Source organism: Seriola aureovittata, chromosome 10, assembly GCF_021018895.1.
Source record: "Seriola aureovittata isolate HTS-2021-v1 ecotype China chromosome 10, ASM2101889v1, whole genome shotgun sequence".
NCBI lineage: Eukaryota > Metazoa > Chordata > Actinopteri > Carangiformes > Carangidae > Seriola > Seriola aureovittata.
Genome location: NC_079373.1, coordinates 15,151,390 through 15,170,134, shown reverse-complemented (window position 1 = coordinate 15,170,134; position 18,745 = coordinate 15,151,390). Strand labels below are relative to the sequence as shown.

The 18,745-nt window shown below is 41.4% G+C and overlaps 1 protein-coding gene across 5 annotated transcripts in view; it reads right to left on the bottom strand.

Annotated features, from left to right (window-relative positions):
* pclob (piccolo presynaptic cytomatrix protein b) overlaps window positions 1-18,745 on the bottom strand; it is a 58,624-nt gene that overhangs the window by 3,844 nt on the left and 36,035 nt on the right. Inside the window, exons 15-36 of one of the 5 annotated variants that reach the window (XM_056386739.1) lie at window positions 18,429-18,694; window positions 17,216-18,044; window positions 15,820-16,870; window positions 13,702-13,770; window positions 13,339-13,365; window positions 11,600-11,688; window positions 11,379-11,454; window positions 11,149-11,274; window positions 9,650-9,758; window positions 9,375-9,442; window positions 9,034-9,272; window positions 8,052-8,099; window positions 7,817-7,947; window positions 6,795-6,821; window positions 6,258-6,351; window positions 5,234-5,305; window positions 4,581-4,893; window positions 4,004-4,198; window positions 1,624-1,765; window positions 1,466-1,524; window positions 569-706; window positions 328-473 (exon numbers count right to left, since the gene is read on the bottom strand). In XM_056386739.1, the coding sequence (XP_056242714.1) occupies window positions 328-473; window positions 569-706; window positions 1,466-1,524; window positions 1,624-1,765; window positions 4,004-4,198; window positions 4,581-4,893; window positions 5,234-5,305; window positions 6,258-6,351; window positions 6,795-6,821; window positions 7,817-7,947; window positions 8,052-8,099; window positions 9,034-9,272; window positions 9,375-9,442; window positions 9,650-9,758; window positions 11,149-11,274; window positions 11,379-11,454; window positions 11,600-11,688; window positions 13,339-13,365; window positions 13,702-13,770; window positions 15,820-16,870; window positions 17,216-18,044; window positions 18,429-18,694 (4,314 nt within the window). The remainder of the gene's footprint in view (window positions 1-327; window positions 474-568; window positions 707-1,465; window positions 1,525-1,623; window positions 1,766-4,003; window positions 4,199-4,580; window positions 4,894-5,233; window positions 5,306-6,257; window positions 6,352-6,794; window positions 6,822-7,816; window positions 7,948-8,051; window positions 8,100-9,033; window positions 9,273-9,374; window positions 9,443-9,649; window positions 9,759-11,148; window positions 11,275-11,378; window positions 11,455-11,599; window positions 11,689-13,338; window positions 13,366-13,701; window positions 13,771-15,819; window positions 16,871-17,215; window positions 18,045-18,428; window positions 18,695-18,745) is intronic. The other 4 variants (XM_056386740.1, XM_056386742.1, XM_056386743.1 and 1 more) reach the window with 4 other exon arrangements.

The window sequence follows — 18,745 nt, the reverse complement described above, 5'->3', positions numbered from 1 at the left end:
AGGTGTTTCAGTCTCCCAGCTGCTACATGAGGCAGCAGACCAGTTTATAAATCTTCCCTTAATGAGGTTTAAGGCTTGTTTTGTCAGACGTTACAAGCCTCCAGCTTTAATTAGCTGCAATGAGCCATTTAAGAGATTTAAGGTTGTTTCTGTCAACCATAAGGGAAGAACCATTTATATGCTATGATTATTAGGTTAATAAGTATATTTTAACACCAAAATATCTGAAAAAAAAAAGAATTTAATGTGATAAAATTTGAGCAGTATGACAAATCCTGTGTGACAGTTAGACGGAGCCACATCTGTAGTGTCGGGTGTCTGTTGTACCTGTATGGCGTGTCCAGTTGGGTTGAGAGGGAATCTGAAGGTCTCATTGAAAGAGGGCTCCCTGTCATGTCGACAAACTCTGGTCTTCTTCTTGATGATCCTCTTCTGAGTGGCCACATTCACCACATACAACTTCACATACAGATCTGAAGGCAAATTAGATAAGTTTAAATAGATATGAATATAGGTTGGTGAAAATGCAAACTATTTTGGTGTGCACAAATACACACTACTTCCAGACCTGGTAGGTGGTCTGGGCTCTTGAACTTGTACGTGATGTTTCTGCATTGAAGGATCTCCAAGACCAGTTGGTCCCCTTCTGTCTTCACCTCCTTCTTGAGAGCGACCTTGATCTCCCCCATCACTTGTGTTTTACCAGCTAAAAGCAACAATGAAAGAGAGACAAGGGTGAGTGGGTGGTTGCACTAAGTACCTGTAGGCAGATTCCTACAGTTGCACAGAGAAGCATTTCCTCCTAGTGTCACTCAAACCTATTTGAATTATTTAACAATGATGCATCACTTAACCTGGGCTCACAGCAGGATGAAACCAGGTCAGAGAACATCCCTTCAGCTTCACATGGGTCTCATCGTTATTTTATTGTAAGTTAAAGGGTTTTACTAAGACAGTGTTAAAATGGTAAAATGTGTTAAATGACTCATCAGGCACCATGGAGATGACCTCATGACCCTCATCTGTGTAACAGCTCTCAGGTCGCAGCCTAAAATGTCTTTGGGCTCTTTGTTACAAATTGAAACTAGAGATGGAAGCGAGGCATCATGACACCTGAGCTACATGAAACATAGATATAGTTATGACAGTGGGTAGGATAGTGTGACAGCCACATCTCGTCCACTATTCTTAGCCAAGCATTAAGTCATTATGTTGGGTAAATATTGTTAATTTATAATAAGCACTTAACTCAGCATTTGACTCCACAATTGAATAGTGCCATTATCAAAATGCAGTATAGAGATAGTTTTGTAGTGGCTGGGTAAATAAGTACATTTAAAAAAAAAAAAGAAAATAGTGTCATGACACAATGTACCCAGCAGGTGGAGACCTACAACCATGTAAGAAAACATCAGGACATAGCCTCAAGATTTTTACTGTAAAGGAGGACATTTCTGGAACTTGCCTTCATTTTCTGGGGTCCCTAGTTGGTTTTTTTCGGTGCCGTTGGGAATAGTCTTACCACTGTGGCACAAAAAAAAAAAAAAAAGACAAACATATAAGCATTACTTTATTTGTAAGACATCACATCTGTGCTAGAAATCAGTCATTAAATAGTCTTACATGCGTGGCACTTGGAAAATGGCACTGTCCACTCCAGTGCCCGCCCCCTCTTCCCCATCCAGACCTCCGTAGGCGTCTCCTACAAGACTTGGGGCAGACAGCACCACTGAACCTGAGACATCAGCCAGCCGGTGTCCTGGTCCTGAGGGCAAGAAGAGCAAGTATGCAGGTCAGGAAATATCTATCTATCTATCTATCTATCTATCTATCTATCTATCTATCTATCTATCTATCTATCTATCTATCTATCTATCTATCTATCTATCTAATAAAAAAATTATTTGCATGAACACAGAGCGCCTCCACTGACACAGCGTCGACCACACACACATGCATGTCCAACAGATAAGCTGAAACACTTCACACTCAGCTATCACTCATTGCCAGTGACGCTGTCTGTCACACATAACTGACTGAGCATCACATAACAGCATATCAAGGGAGGAACAGATCAGCATAGATGACAGTTTGTCCTTGAATTTAGCAGTGGTGTGTGTGTGTGTGTGTGTGTGCGTGTGTGTGTGTGTGTGTGTGTGTGTGTGTGTGTGTGTGTGTGTGTGCGCGCGCGCGCGCGCGTGCGTGCGTGCGTGCGTGCGTGTGTGTGAGAGACCTCATTTAACACACGGCAAATCCCTTTACTTGAAATAAAGGTCACCAAGTTTAATTCACACATGAAAATGAATTTAGTATGAGACAATATCAATGTCCTTTTGTAGACTTGTAATAATTATTTGTTCTTGGCTCTTGGCTGCTGTTGAGTTATGCACATACTGTACAGTATGAAAGAGTGAGATTAGTTCAGGGAATATGTGAAGTGTTTCTGTCTAGACTAAAATTGGAAACATTCTTTGCCTTCATGGTCACAGTGTCCAGTGCTCATCTGCTTTACAATAATTAAAAAAAAATGTGTGGTTAGGTTTGAAAGACAATCTGTGACTCAAAAGCAAAAGCTGGGAATTCTGTTCCTATAGCCAAAAAAAAAAAAAAAAAATGCACACTTGCATATGCACACGCAGACATTGACAGACTTACATACATGAAAATCATTAAATGAGAGATAGCTGAATTAATTTATTACTTCACTTATTTACACATTTGGTTATATGGACTTAATTTTGTTTCTTGTCTGTTTTTTAGTTTTTAGATGTATTGCATTAGGGTTGATAAGGTAGGATTAGTAATATTTATTACATTTTTCCTATGTTGTCTCACCTTCCCTTGACACTTCTGTTCCTCTCATGGTTATTCGACCGCTTTACTCTCAATGGCCGGTGAGTGCAGAGTGAGCCTCCTGTTGACTTTTGAACCTCTTGGTGTTTCTGTGTTTCCTGGTTTGACTGGTTCAGTCTCACATTTGAGTCCCCTTTGTTTTAAGTGGCAGGAATGGGAAAGGACCGGGTAGGGAGGGGAGACTGTGTGCCATACCTGTGCGTGTCTGTGTGTGTATTTTGTGACTTTTTCTAAGGGTTCATTCATATGGCACACGCATGCACACACACAGACAGACGGCAGCATCACAAAGTCCTCAGTGGCCAGGGAGCAGTAGCCAGGGAAGCTGCAACTGCATGCTGAAATAGCTCTTGACACTGGGCTAACTTATCCCAGAGAGGGACGACAGCATACTGTAATCCTTCATCTTGAGGACATCACACTAAAGACTACGCCTAAACATGAATATATATTGTTTAAGTCATTTTAATCTGGTGCAAGACATGTAAGGGATTGCCATCCCAGCTTGGTTTCTATATCGGGATTGGAGGTCTCCACACTCAGGGTCTGTAGAAACCATATGCTTGGGACTGGCACATGCACACTCCATGTAGAAACAGAGGGGGTTAGCGGCTCTAATTTTGGAGCTAATTAAATATATTTATTCCTTAGTTTGGTTATTAATTGTTCAACTGTGTTAGTAACTCACAGTAATATATCAACTTTATATCCTACTTAAGTAAGTAACAAATAGGTAGCAAATTGTTAATGGAAAATGTCAAATACCATATTTGGAATATTTAGTGCACTGAATTCCAGATTCATAAATATTTAATTTTAGATTTTAGATTTTTACAGCAAGTTAGGTTTTGACATACAGTACCTCAGTTAATTGCATTATTCATATGCCTTGGATTTTTTGTGTAGTGATTATATTTTTAAGTCTGATCTAACTTGGAGGAGGTTGAATTAAAATAAGATCGTTGATAAAAATCAAATCAATTTGTGGTCAGAGAGAAACGTAAGACGAGGAGAGCAGAAGGCAGAGGTAAAATGTTAAGGAGGTGATCTCACAGCAGTTCAGGTTTTCGTCAAACGATCTCGTTGCATGCGCAGGAAAAAAAAGGAAGCATGTCAGAGGAATTGAATCATGGGTAGGGGCAGCATTTACTTGGTTGCAGGCGGGACTGTTGCACGGCAGCCTCGGCGGCGGCAATGGCTATCCCAGCATCCTCAAGGTGAGCCTGAGTGACGCTGCTCTTGCTTTGGCTTCGGGAGGGGCCGTGGGAGCGCAGTTGGCCGTCAGAGGAAGACTTGGAGCTGCCTGGGCTGCTGTGTGACTTTTCCAAAGGCAACATCTGCATGTCTGGAGGAAGACATAATGTGGGTTTACGACTGCTAAGGAGACAACAGCAAACTGTACATGAATTTAATCTGCTGTTAAGTGTAGTTAATATTTTCTGCTTTGTTGCAGCCCTGATTGTGCCATGTTGCAGTTGACAAGCACATGGAGTGCATTTACAGGTCTCAAGAAATTATTAGTATTTCAATTTCTATGGTAACAGCCTCTAGCTGTGTGCCAACCGAGTGACCACCTTATAAATGATGGGTCCTCTCACAAATGAAAAACAGCTGAGAATAATACTATCAGTGTCATGATTCAGAATAGTCTCATAGAATAAACTGATTCATGGAAATTGAGGATGTGTATGAAGCTGAAAACAGATTTGTGTGGTGGACTCTTTTACCTTTGCCTGGATCAGGGAAGATTCCATGACTTCTGCTCTTGATTACAGAGTTTTTAGGTGAATCATGACTCCCATCTCCCTGTCCTGGCACTTGACCCTGTCCCATACCATGCCCAGGCCCCATCCCAGGCCCTGACATATGGCCCAGGCTATGGCCGTGTCCCTGACCGTGACCCTGACCTGACCCAGACCCTGGTGGGCCTTGAGTAGCATGGTGGGTTCTGCTGTGCTCAATACTCTCACTCTGCTCCTTCAGAGGCAGCCAGCGAGGAGTGTTGTCCAGCTGGGCAGTGTTTGACAAGTCAATCAACACCTGAGACACAATGAACATACACACACAAAGAGATACAGAGAAAAGATATGACTCTCAGTCGAAGCCCAGCAATCAGCTACATCAGCTAGATAAATATTAAATGATACAGGGGAATAAGGAAAGGAATGTATTTAGCACAAGATAAATAGATCTGCTCACTATACAGATTTACAGGCATGAAGCAGAGCTTATGAGAGTTTGTGAGAGGAGAGACACCAGGCTAATATTATTAGGTTGTTTTAAGGACAGAAAATAAAGCACCAGAAACCTTTTGTGCGATTTAAATACAAAATGCATTTGACATTTTCACACACAGGATTCAAATTCCAAAAGCACTCACTTCTCCAAGAAAGTCATTGGAGGAGGATCTGTCATAGTCCCACACTGTCACCTCGAGCGTCTTTTTCTTTAACTGGAGAGAAAGAATGAAGAAGAGGAGAAAGGGGCACGGATTAAGATGAGGGATCTTGTGTGAATATGTATGTGTGTGAGCAATGTGTATAAGTGTGTGAGAGTGCCTGTGTTTGTGTGTATGTGGGTGGAAGTAGTGTGAAAGAAAACAGCTCAGGCACACTGTGTGCAGTGCATGAATGAACGTAAATCTAGGAGGGATACTGTAATGGGCAAAGAAGCGAGGGGTTACACTCGATTTGGTTTGTTCAAATATATGTACATGCATGTGTGCACATACCTGGGAATGTTTATATACTGTATGTCTGTATAGGACTGTGTGGGAAGAGATGGACACATCTCAAGGGTTGGGGAGTGGGTGAATGAGCGATGCAGCAGCATTTTTAAAGCCAGCAGTGAGTCATGATTAACAGAAGCCAGCCCCAGAGGAACTGATGAATCCATTGCCTTCACAGAAGGCCTCTTTCCTCGGACCACAAAAGCCACTGCATCTGCACTCATCCCTCACAGCTGTAATTAGTGTCTGGGTGGTGTCTCTGTCATAAACAACACTGCTCCCGACAAACACAGAGACCCAAGAATAAAAAAACACATACACCCAAATACACAGTAACGCTTGCACAGTGACAGATACAGGTGTATGATCACCAAGTTTCTGTAACTCTTTTAGTTAAAACGACACTCAGTTAGGCTTTCTGTGTTGAGAGTGTGTGAGAGCAGAAATTGTGGCTGTTGAGCTGAACCACGGGACAACGCATGTGGTCAGAATTGTAATAAGAGTATAAGACATCCACTTTGCCCTAAAGCGGCCCGCAGCACATACAGTAACTGCACAAGCAAGACAGAGTGAAGGACTGTGTGCGTGCGTGTGTGCGTGCGTGCGTGCGTGCGTGCGTGCATGTGTGTGTGTGGGTGTGTGTGTGTGGGTGGGTTAATGTTATTCTGCACAGTACCTGCTCCAAATGAATGTTCTTGTAGATTACAGTCTGGTTCCATTCCGGGTTCATGGTCTTCTGGGCATACTTGGTCCTTCTCTTGTTATCAGCACTGATAAGTCATGATATTCAGAATGATTATCAGTAATAAATTAAAAAATTCTCTTCCCTGCTTGACCCCATGGCAAACATTCACCAAACTGTGATATACTCAATAAATGTGGACTGAATAAATGTTCGTAAAAATGGTCAGAGTCCTTTTGTGGAGACAAAAGAAACTAATTCAAATTTCCTTTTTTTTTTTGATTTTTCCGTTTTTACTAAGATACAAAATCACACATTACTTCAGAGATAGGAGCTGAGGAATGTTAAAAGTGAGAGGCACAGAGAGAAAAAGCAATGATAGGAGTGTTCTTAAACACCATGAAATACAGCAGATAATTGGACAAACAACAAAGGTCACAACAAAAGGATGGAAAAACCACTTTGGAGACGTAATTTACAGAAAGAAAAAACATAACACCAACTAAAAAGCAAAGATCAGCACCACACTACCTTGCATTCTGGACAACCATGACTTGGCTGAGGGAGTCCAGAAGAGGAAGAGGAGGGCAGATATCACAAACAAGAAAAGCAAAAACACAAAAAACAGTCAGAGAAGCCCAGAGAGCTCAAAGAAAAGCTAGTAGAGGATAGAGAGCTGAGGCAATCAATATTCTATGCAGGGTGTATCACTGTTTTTGTGCCGGAGCAATGTATGTGACGCAAGACCAAAAAAAAAAAAAAAAAGAAAAAAAAAACTCACAATGATTACAATCGGCTCGTGGGTGAATTTATAATTCACTATTCTGAACTGTTGGCTGTGCACTTCACTGCTAATGTCAGACAAATGGATTTCAAAATATTCTTCAAATGAAACAGCAGCGGAACAAATGTGCTCTCCTGCAGAGCTTTCATTTCTAACCTATAGAGCAGAAGTAGAAAGGGTTTATAATCTCATAAACAGGTCTGATGGGGTCATTATCCAAGAGCAGATACTGCTACAGAGCAGATAAAGGCTGTATCGATCCTTTCTCTTGCTATTCACTCGGCTCCTGGGTAGACAGTGGAGCAGATAGGGCTAAGAGGAGGAAGCCTGGGTTGTAATACAAGGGGGCAATGCTGAAGCACTCCCTCTAGTCAAAAGTGGGAAGAGAAAGAAGGGCTTGTGAATTCAACGTATATGTTTACACATGTAGGCTGTGTATGACCAGGTAATCTGACACTTTATAATGTAGCAATATGGCAAAGGATCTCCTCTCACTGCTTTGTTACTGCGTCAAAAACACCCATCCATTGATTCATAGAGACTGAATCAAATGACACTACAAATGACTGCCTCATACCATCATGTCCTGCCTCACTCTCTCAGACAAACTGCAGTAGTTAGTCAGTTCCATACAGCACAGTCAGTACAACGTCAGAAAGAAATAGAGGGGGGTGGGGGTGGGGAGGGTGGGGGGATAAGACAGACACAGAAGCAAAAAGGCAGACACAGACCAGACATCACTGAACACTCGAACACACTCAGAACTCACCCTCTCCCTGGTAAGAGGTAGACCTTGACAAAAGGGTCAGAGTAGCCGTCGTTGTCCCTTGGGGCTAGGTTTCTAGCCTGCAGGACGTGGACGATCAGGTTTCCTAGGTTCCTGTCATAGTTGATCTGGAGCTAAGGGGAAAAAAGAGCGGTTGTAGGGACCAAACTACTGTGCTGCATCTTTATTTTGTCGCTGTCCAAAATTGCTCTAGTGCTTTTTGAAAGTGTTCTTTTACCTGAATGTCTCCAGTGATGGGATGAGGCATCTTCATAATCTCTGTTGGCTGAAACAGGAAAGAATAAAAGTTGCGATGGTTATGAATCGATTGTTTCATGATTAGTTAAATAGACGCTGACCTGATATACAAAGAAAAGTTCCTAACAGACTTCAGCCAATAGCTTGCAGTAAATAGTGCTCTCTTGAAATATATAATGTGCTGTCAGCTAACAGATGAAAGGGTTGTCCTTGCTGAGATGCAGAGTAAAGATTTCTCACTAGATCTATGAGCCTCAGGAGAGATTTGACTATGTCTGCAGTGTAATTGACTGGAAAAGTCCTCCAGTGAAGTTTGAGAAGGTTAATCAATTATTTGAGCTTCTTAAACATTAATAGAAAAAAAAAGTCTAATTCAGTTTAGACCATTTTCAAAGTACAAACGTATTTTTACTTTCTATTTCATGTTTTATACTAGGTATTCATCAACATTTGTGTAACATAATGCATCTTCTTTTTTCTGTCAATGTGAAATGTGTTTCAAGAAATCAAACATTTAAACATTTGTTTATGATGATGCACTTATGCACATATTGCCCATGTCATGTGTAAAGCACACCTGCAGCCGGGGCCATGCACTCTGTCACACTGTTTTATTGAGCCATTATAATTGGTCTGTCACTCTCTGATGAACACAGTCACACCATTTGACCTTCCCATGCAACCTCCCCCTTTGTAGTGTTGTGTGATGTAATACTGATGGAATCACAGCAGCCAGGGTGCATGACAGATCACACAGGGTTCCAGAGACAGCTGCTTAATACAGATCCATCTTTTTATTTATTCAGTCTAGACTTTTATTTTACGTAAAATACCAACCTCTGACATATGAAATAGTTGTAGACTATTTATATTTTTTCTTCTAGTCACGTTGTAAACTGAACTCCTTCACAATTGAGGAGTGTGTTTGAGCAGAAAGTATGCGAAGAAGTCAAATCCACTACCTTGTGTCGCTGTTTTTTGTTTATGGCAGGGGATGCAGGCTGACCAGGGCTCGGCACGCCGCTGGAGGCAGCCGATCCAGTCCCCGAGTGGAGGAGGGCTGAACGCTCTAGTGCAGAGAGGACCCCCAAACCTCCAGGCCCGATTCCTGTCCCAGCCACACCAGGAGCCTGCTGCTGGGACACCTTCTGCAACTCTGCAGCCAACTGCTTAGGATCCACACCAGGGGAACGCTGCCCGCCTATTGAGACAAATGTGTATAGTAATGCACATTGTGTTTCTGTGATATAGGTACACAGATACATGCATGCATGCAGACATAACAGCAAATCCTTGTACATACCAGCCTTAAGCTGGACATGGTGCTCCAGGGCTTGTGGGTGCTCAGGGTCAGACAGCATGTTAAGGTCACTGTTTGGATCCATACAGGAAATTTATAATGGAATATCAACCAGTGTATCTTAGCAGTAATCATCGAGTGATATTTGTCAGATGAAGGGGTGTGGAATGAATAGAGGGAGGAAGGAGGAGAGAAGGTGTGCGGAGTCACCATATTGCGACTAAACATGTAGGAGTTTCAGTGGGACGGGGGGATAAATGATGACAGATGTAACTCACAGTCTCACGCAGAGCTCCGCCTCTGCACATGGCTGGCCCATGATGCACTGCACCTCTTCATAAGTCTTTCCTGTCAGAGGGACCCCATTCCACTCCAACACCTGCATTCCTGTGGTGTGAGGAAGGCAAGCAGGCAGATTCAGAGACAAAAGGGGGGGTTATCAATTCCTGGATAGTATGTTTTATGGCCTGGTGGCCAAATGCATTTCACCCCATTTCTACATATGAAACATGTTACAGTCTGGATAGTGCAGCAACGTACATGCTTACATGACAGAAGCAACACTTCAATTTGTAGCACACAGAGGGGAAAATTTATTTTCTATTTAGTTTTTGTGTTGACATGACACTGTATTATTACACACACAGCACAGCAACCAGTATATTAATGATATATTATAGACAAAAGTCAGTGCACAGCAAACTCAAAAGTCCACCCCAAGGCCAGAGCTGTATGAGGCCTCACTTACATTAATGAAACCTGGTCTTCAGATTAGACTTCTGCTTATGAAGCAACTCACCAGCTGCTGTGACAATAAAGGCTTGAATTAATAACTCCATAGCCTTCTGCATGAGCCAGTGCACATTTAGATTATTCCCTCCGCTCTCTCTGTATAATTCACCGTATCCTCCCCCGCTTTATTTCTCTTTACACCTAAAGCCATGTTCCGCTGCTATTCTCTTCAAGTGAAACATAAGCATCGCATTTGTATAATTACAATTCGGCATATGCTAGAAAGTAAACATTTCCTGCCTGACCACTGTTACTATTCCTCTATTACAACTAACAATGCCATGAAAGGACCCAATCTAACCTTGTCTCTTTTAGTCTTTAAATGGAAAACGAACAAACACACAAACAAAAGAATGAAATATATGAGACGAAGAGAAAATACATTCGCTGATCTGACTTTCAGCCCCTCCCTTGTGCAAATAAGCAAAGTCATGGCAGTCCCTAATGTGGAGTTGCCAGTGAAGAGAGAAACTAGAACCAATTTTGTCCTAAAAATATCCTCAAACTGTGGGAATTTTCATGAATATTCCATCTCTTCTCAGTTAAATCAATAATTTCAGTAATTTCAAATAATTTAAGATACAAATTGGATAGGATTTTTCTTTTTGAAGGGTTGTAAAGCTAATTATTGTGTGTGTGTTTGAGTATGCCTGCTTTTATGTATTCGTGTGTCTATAGCGATGCTAAATATAGCCTAATGACTAACACAGCCCAGTGCTGCGGAGGGTGAGTTGACAGGCTTTTTCTGTGTTTGGAAGTGATGTCTCAGAGAATGAGACATGACAGACCACAACACAGAAGGCTACAGCAGCCTCTCGCATCTCCATCTGGAATTCAGTGATTCAGGCAGGGATTTTCACTGAATAAGAATAGTTTGCTAATAATAGTTTAAAGATTTACATTCACTGATGGCCAATTATGATAATAGTCATGGGACTGCCCACAGGAGCACTTTTATCGCTTCCTTTTCTTATTCTCCTCTCACCTTCTACAACTTTTCCTGTTTGTTCTGCCACACCACCAGGGATGACCTTGGCAATGTAGGCTCCAATCTCTCCTCTGCTCCCTGGAATGTCCTTCCCACCTACTACACGGATCCCAAGTCCATTCCCTGAGGGGAAAATAAACACACCAAATCCTTATTAGCAAAACAGTGATAGTAATGATTGTGTGCATAGTTCTTGTATGTCTGTGTGCTCCGTGTTTGCCTTATACCTGACACACTGGTGTCCTTCAGGTCTCTCTTAAGCCTGATGCGAGTGTGAGGGAAGGCATAAGGGACCAGTTTCATCTGAGAGAGATTTTAAAGAATTTACAGCATGAAGAAAATAGGTTTCCTTTCATAAAAAAAACAGGTCTACATACCGGAGATTTTCAGTAAGAAAACCACACAGAAGATGTGGTGTTGAGTTGAATGTTGTTTGTTTGGATCTCACCTGTCTCCGGTCTGAAATGTTTCCACCCTGCGGATGCCCTTCTCTTGGCTTATCAAACCAATCTGTCTCCTCTCTCCTCAGGTGGTACGCTAGGCAGGGAGAGGTGGAGGTTAAAATTCACATAAGCACAATCACAAATCCTCTGTGCCCCTGATAATGTAATAAATCTCTGCTTGGGCAACTTGGGCAGAGATCAATCTTTTGGAGAATCTTTTCTAGTATTCATCACAGAGTTTGTCCATCCTCCCATTTGCACAAATGCAGGAAGATCACTGATCTGTCCTGACTGGATAGGTGTATAAACTCTGCTCCATCGTATCCATACCGTCTGTGAGATCAAATGATCCCTGCAAGCACTGAATGAAGGATGAATACATTTCAAGAGCATTTTAAGTTCGGCATGCTTTTGATCTCATGCAGTGCTCCTCGTCTGAGTATGAGGGCTCTTTTTGGTCCACATTTTCATAGCTGCTGTATATGAAACATTGTTACTGAAAGAAGCCCTTGGAAATTATTTATTACGATATTTAATAATTTCAGTCAAAACACTGTGGATTGGAGTTGTCCCATTGTATGTTTTTACTCCATTGATAATAATAATAATAATAATAATGATAATGATGATAAACCTAATTTATGTAGCCATCTCCAAACACTTGTTTGTAATGTAATTTTTCTTCACAAAATAATTAAGCGGGAAGACATATCTACATGTATCTAATTCTTTACCTTCCACTGTAGTTTAGGATCAAAAACCATATAACTCTAAATGAAGTGGTATTGTACTATGTAAATATATTTAGTAAGTACTGTAAGTGCAGTGTGCTGTCAAACTTTAACAATGATATGTGACATCTGAAAGATTTTGGATGCCTTGTGCCACATTTTACCAGCATCTTTGCAAATCTCAGAAAACTTTCAACTTTCAGCTCAATTGAAAAATGATCTAAAAGCCATGGTAACAAGTCAGGTTGGTGATTAATGTTCTACATTAGAAATATGAGTCATCATCACTTTGGTGTCCAATGTTATAGATTGTCACTAAGGATAGAATGTGCACAGGTCTGCCAAATGTCTCTTTGTATTATCAGTGATCTAATTTCTCCAAGAAGATGCACCAATAATGATGAAGAGAAATGGCCTGATGGCCATTTATACTGAAGGTAAATGTTGCCTGTTACCCATGTGATTTTGGGTTAGAAAGCACTTATCAGTTCTTGTCAGAGTTAAAGTTTTCTGATCTAGAATCATTAAACAGTGGCAGCATCGACCTTCAGAATTTTGGATAATATGCCTTAACATACCGTACATGTATATGAAAAGCGATTTAAACATATTTTTGTGGTAACACTTAAGCATGATCACACAATATACACGTGATTTTCTTTTTTTTTTTTTTGCAAAAGTGCATGAACATGAATACTGGAAATGGGTCTGATATGCTTATAGAACCACAGTCATTCCAAATGATGTGTAACTCAAATCACTACAATATGTGACACATAAAAGTCATCTAGTGCCATTAAGATGGGTTTCATTCCAGAATGGATCTGACATGTCAGCTACTAGAGATCTGCTAAATGACATGTATTGTATACTATTGAGATATGGGTCATTCCAGAATGAGTCTGGTATGTTTACAGAAATCAATCAGAGAAGTGGATCATTCAGAACCATGATGTGCGGCATGGAGGCATACAGTCGCTATGTAACTACATGGGAATTGAATGCTGTCTCACCTTCTATATTCCAGTTTGGGCCTCCAGCTGGGGTACAAAGTTGTATATTTGTTTTTAGAAATGCGTCAACATACGTTCATTAATCTAACAAACTACAGGAACTGTGCTCAGACTAGATATGTATTGTGAGTATACTTCAGCACATGCACTGAAAGCAGTCAATGTAAGAGGCATGCTTGAAATTACTGCAAGTCTGACATTAGAAGACTGTCGGATGTTTACAAATTTAAGCAGAAGCATTATGAAAAACATATATGATACAGTTTAAGGGGGGAAAAAGCCATCTATCAATTAATGTAAGATTGAGCCACAGTAGTACCATGAGTGTAGGGGGTTCTTAACTAGTACTGTGAGATACTCTACCGTGTCTGATACTTTCATGAAAGATTCTGGCATCATCTCTGTTCAGAGCCAGCATGGACTCACTTAGTGCTGTAATCAAGGCAGATGGACACTTTTATGTGAGGTCAGGACAAATATCACCTTCTCATCAAGAATTCAACTACACTGATCCTTCGTAAATGGTCCAGGAATAAAGCTAAAGTCGACAAGACATAGTTGTTACTATTATGCATAGTGATTCTTGTCTGATAATCGATGTGGATCACATTAAACCCTCTCAAACTTATCCCTAATCAGGCAGGTGTTTTTCACTTTTGGGCCACTGGCCTTAATATTGTATTTTTTGTCTAAGTTTACTTGTTTCTACGAAATGAAAAACACACTGTATCTAATTGCCTAACTTTTCATACTGCATATTGATATCTACATATATTGATTTATCTAACCTAATGGAACACTGCCAATTCCACACTTACGAAGATGGAGATAATATATGTCAATATTTTCTGTCAATTACGAGGGGACATGGACATCTCACATAGCAATGAGACATCCACAGCAACAACCAACAAGCAGAAAACATTCACTTTTATTTAGATGGAAATGGAGAACATGTGTTGCACAACATGCAAGGATGCAAAATCAGATACAGATAGAAAATTAAAGACATATTGAAACAAAGACATACAGTCAACACAACATAAATTAGACATAATAATATGATGCAAAATGTAAATTTTAATAGTGCGCATAACTGCATGACAGTCCATGAGAGAAGGTCATTGCATTGCAGTGAGGGTTGACATGTGGAAAAAAAACCCTGCAAATTGGATTATTCTTAAATTGGTAGATTCATCACTGACTTGCCAAGAATTAAAGAGCAATATCTACACAAAGTGATTGCCTTGATTGTGCAGAATACTAAAGTACACTCACACCACACCATGATTCAGCAGTGTTCCTTTAAACTTACTGCTGCTAGTTGTTCTCCAAAATAGCAGGAAGGGTGACTTAGAAAAGTAAATATATACATCTTTTGGGGAGTTGACCTACTTCTCGAAAAGCCACTATTTTGCTCTGCAGATTGTCGGAGGAGGGCTGAGAATCCCCAGACACTCCTTGTCATACCTTCATGTAAAAGTCTGCTACCACAGGTCTCTGCAGCTAACACAGCTTCCAGATGGTCTATACAGCACGTCCGACATTCTAAATGCCATTAACCAAACATTTTATTTCTGTTTATGAGGCACTTCGCATATGAGAAGATGATTAAATATTACATTGTTATGTTTTAAGATTGTTTCTGCTATTTAACAATGACTTACACATTACACATTTTAGGGCTTTTTCATAACACAAAGCTTACTAAAAAATACTAAAAGTTGGTATCTCGTTTTTAAAGATTAAAAAATACTCTTATTAGAATCTACCATTCATTCATTCTGTCAGTAAGTTTCTGAAAAAACAACTCTGCAACAGTGTCTGCCACTATATGCCACAACCTCTCATAACTGAATATTTATGCAGGAGTGAATCCTCAATAATAATAATTACATCTGCCATGCATTATATGCCCAGCGCGATAATGATATTCTGTTTAGGGTGACTGCAAAATATGATTTTTCAATAATAATAATAATCATAACCATAATTATGGATTTTCAGTTAATTTTGGACTCACTAAGAATAAGGCAGCTATAACGTGGACAACATGTTTTCAAGCCCATAGAGTTTGTGCAAAGTAATTCTGTCACCACTGAGTTATAATATTAAGGATCATCATTTTACTGTGAAGGACTAAAGCTTTAGCAAAATAAAAAGACAAAGCATGCTGATGAAATAACAGAACAAACATGGATAGAACTGATAAGTGCCATACATAAACTCAGGCCAGGAGTGTTATGTATCGGTGAGTAACAAATTAAAGAGAAAAGAAATAGCATGCAAACATCTAATGTGATATTTACTGTGACAGAGAAAAATATATAGTGACAAACAACCAACAACAAGTATATGGAGCGATCATGATTGAGAAAGAACCAGTTAGTGCACAAAGTCAGTAAGACCACTCAGCATTAGCATGCATAACAAGCAGGTCCACACAGTCGAGTTGCTGAAACAGTCTGAGGCTCCATTTACCTTCGCTGTCAGACATGGCACCTTGCAAGTCATCCATGATGAACGCAATGTCTCGATCATAGCCACGTGTCCGAGATTCCTCCCTCATATGTTGCTGCACCTCTGGCAGGGAATGGCTAGACCCAAACTGGTCCCTGGAGTCAGCAGAAATGGGAGGGAGAGGTCCAGCTGAGGCTCGAGCCATGCCCATAGGCTGCCCCACTGGGCTCAGAGGGCTCTCTTCCTCAGAGTTCTGAGCCACAATGGGGATACGGCCCCGGCTTTGGCTTATAGGTAAACTAGTGGGCTTTGCTCTGGCCACCCCAGGGGCAAATGCTGCATCCAGGACCTCTCCCTCTGTTTTAAGTCTGAGTGAAGAGCTGGATAGGTCCCGTTTGATGGATAGATCCAAGCCATAGACAGAAGAGGGGCGGGAGGAGGGTCGTGATGAAGGTCGGGAACGAGTACCACTTGGGTAGGTGCCATCATCCTGGCCAGTGGCCCTGATAGTGGATCCCAGTCCAAGGGACTGTCCAAGATTAAGAGAACCAGCTAGGTTGGCCCCCAGTGAGGAACCTAAATATTTTTGCTGCTCTGACAAGTTCTTTCTTAGCCCAAATGTAATCTCATCCTGTAGCAACCTAGCTCTAGCAGCCAGATTGGTCACAGAGGAGGCCCCAGATCCCATGTAGCTGCCAAAGTCAGGCTCCAGGTCCCTACTTTCCTGAATTGGAGAAAATTTAGTGACGGCCTTCGGGTCTATTAGGGCCTTTTTGTTTTTCATTTGTTTCTGGTACAACACAGCTGCTGGGAGTTGCTTCGCAGCCTGTTTTTCAAGGGTGAGCCTGCCAATGCTATATTTCTCTCCTTTAGGAAAGTGGCGAAAACTGCTGTCACTGGGGAGATACTGGGGTAGGCCCAGACCTGTTAAGTGTTCTAGCCCCTCAGTTCCACGCCTAAACTCCTGCTTGATTTGCTGCTTCAATAGTTTCAGCTCATAAGGCTCCTCCATAGTGTCGTCTTCTCCTTTACCATAACCCTGAAGCCGAGATGAACCTAAAAAATCTGCCACCTAAAAGGGAGAAATATGACACACATTTAGTGTTTCCTGAATAGTAATGTGACTTAGTAGTAAATACTATGTGTTACATATAGCTCCAGAATAGGTGATTAATGGTGTATAGAAGTGACCAGACAGATCCATTGTGTCTACATTTGTTTGTGAGAAATGTAGTATAAGCTCAACAGCTAAAGCACTATTTTGCTGTCATACATTTTGTTTCATTTTTAACAGGCTATAAAATGCATAGTACATATATTCATAGTAATGTTCTAATATTTTGAAATTCTGGATGTTCAGTGAAAGATTAGTGAAACTAAATTATACATACTGTACTGTATATAAATAAGTATTTACCTCTGCTGTGCGCCTAACTTCTGCTGCCCTGAGTAGTCTGTCTGCCTTGGACAGCTCCTTATCAGGAAGGTTGAATCCAGAACCCAAGCCAGTGTTGCCCAGCCCCGTTGAAGCCTTGGTGAGCTCCCCTATGTCCTCTATCAACACGTAGTTCCTGGCATTGTGGTGGTCAATGTCGGCATAGAAGGAATCAGCAGAAATACTAGACATGGGGCTTGAAGCCATGCTCCTCTCCTCTAGTCCTAGTCTCAAGTCCAAGTTGCCATATTTGCCCCCCAGGTGAGCCACTCCATAGCCACTTTCAGTGGAGGCTGGTACAATAAGCAGAGGCTGGTTACGTATCACTTCATAGTTGGTGGTGATCTTAGGCTCTAAATCAGACAGGGTGGTTTGTCGCTGCTTTCCCTGCTGCAAGAGCAGAGCATGTTGGTAGCTGTTAGACTGAGCCTGAGCATGGGAGAGGGACAGAGTTGGGTAAGGAGACACCTGTTGGTGGTAAAGGGACTGCTGCTGATATAGGTTCTGTTGGGTATAGTGGCTGGTGGTTTGGGTCTGGGGAACATACTGGGCATAGTGAGAGTAGGGACTAGTTAGTGTGTTGTACTGGGAATCAGCTTCTGTCTGTGGGGGGATGAATTGGTCAAACTCTGATTGTGGAGCCGTCCGTGGTCTTTCCAGGCCATCACCCCTAGCCTCTCTGATGTTGCTAACCTCGCTGTCTGACATGTAATCTCTTTCCTCTGCCACCCCCTGTAGATAGGCCCTCTCTCTCTTCTCTCTCTCCTTCAGCAGGGCCTCCTTACGCCGGTTGATACCCATCTCCAGGTACCTACAGTGATAGCAAAAAAAAGACACATATTGTTTTACAATTTAACCACTAACAACACTAACACTTAACATTACAACCAGAGAGGCAAATAATGTTCCAGGTTCGCACACATTAGTACCTTTTACTATGTGTGAGTGTGGAGAGGTCTCACTGAGTGATGTCAAGGCAGCCTTTTAGCCCATAAGCTATCAAGGTAAGAGGGGAATCATGCAGATGAATTAGGAATAGTGATTGCATGAGAGGGACGAATGCAATGATAATGGTTGTAATCTATTTATGGCATATTACTTAGTTACTAAAATTATTTGTTAATGAACTAATGTCATAGGGCCCTAACAAATGCATATATCCTGTGTTGTTAATGTTAAATCTGTAGCATCTCACCGTAGCTTGGCGTCAATCTCTTTTTCCTCTTCATCTAGTTCAGCCTGTTTCTTGCGAAGTTTAGAGGATTCTCTCTCCACCAGATCAAGCTCCTTATCAATGTCCTGCAGGATCTTTGCCCGAGCCATTGTTGTACTACGGGCAAGACGGCGACGAGCAGAATTGGTGCTGTAGCCTGATCGTCCTGTCAGAGAGTCATCCTCAGGAGGGGGGTCTGGTAGTGTCCGTTTTACCTTCTTACCTGTGCCAGAGGGAGAGCCGCGGCCCTAGAACATAAAAACAAATCATAAATCTGTCTATCATTGAATGATGATTAA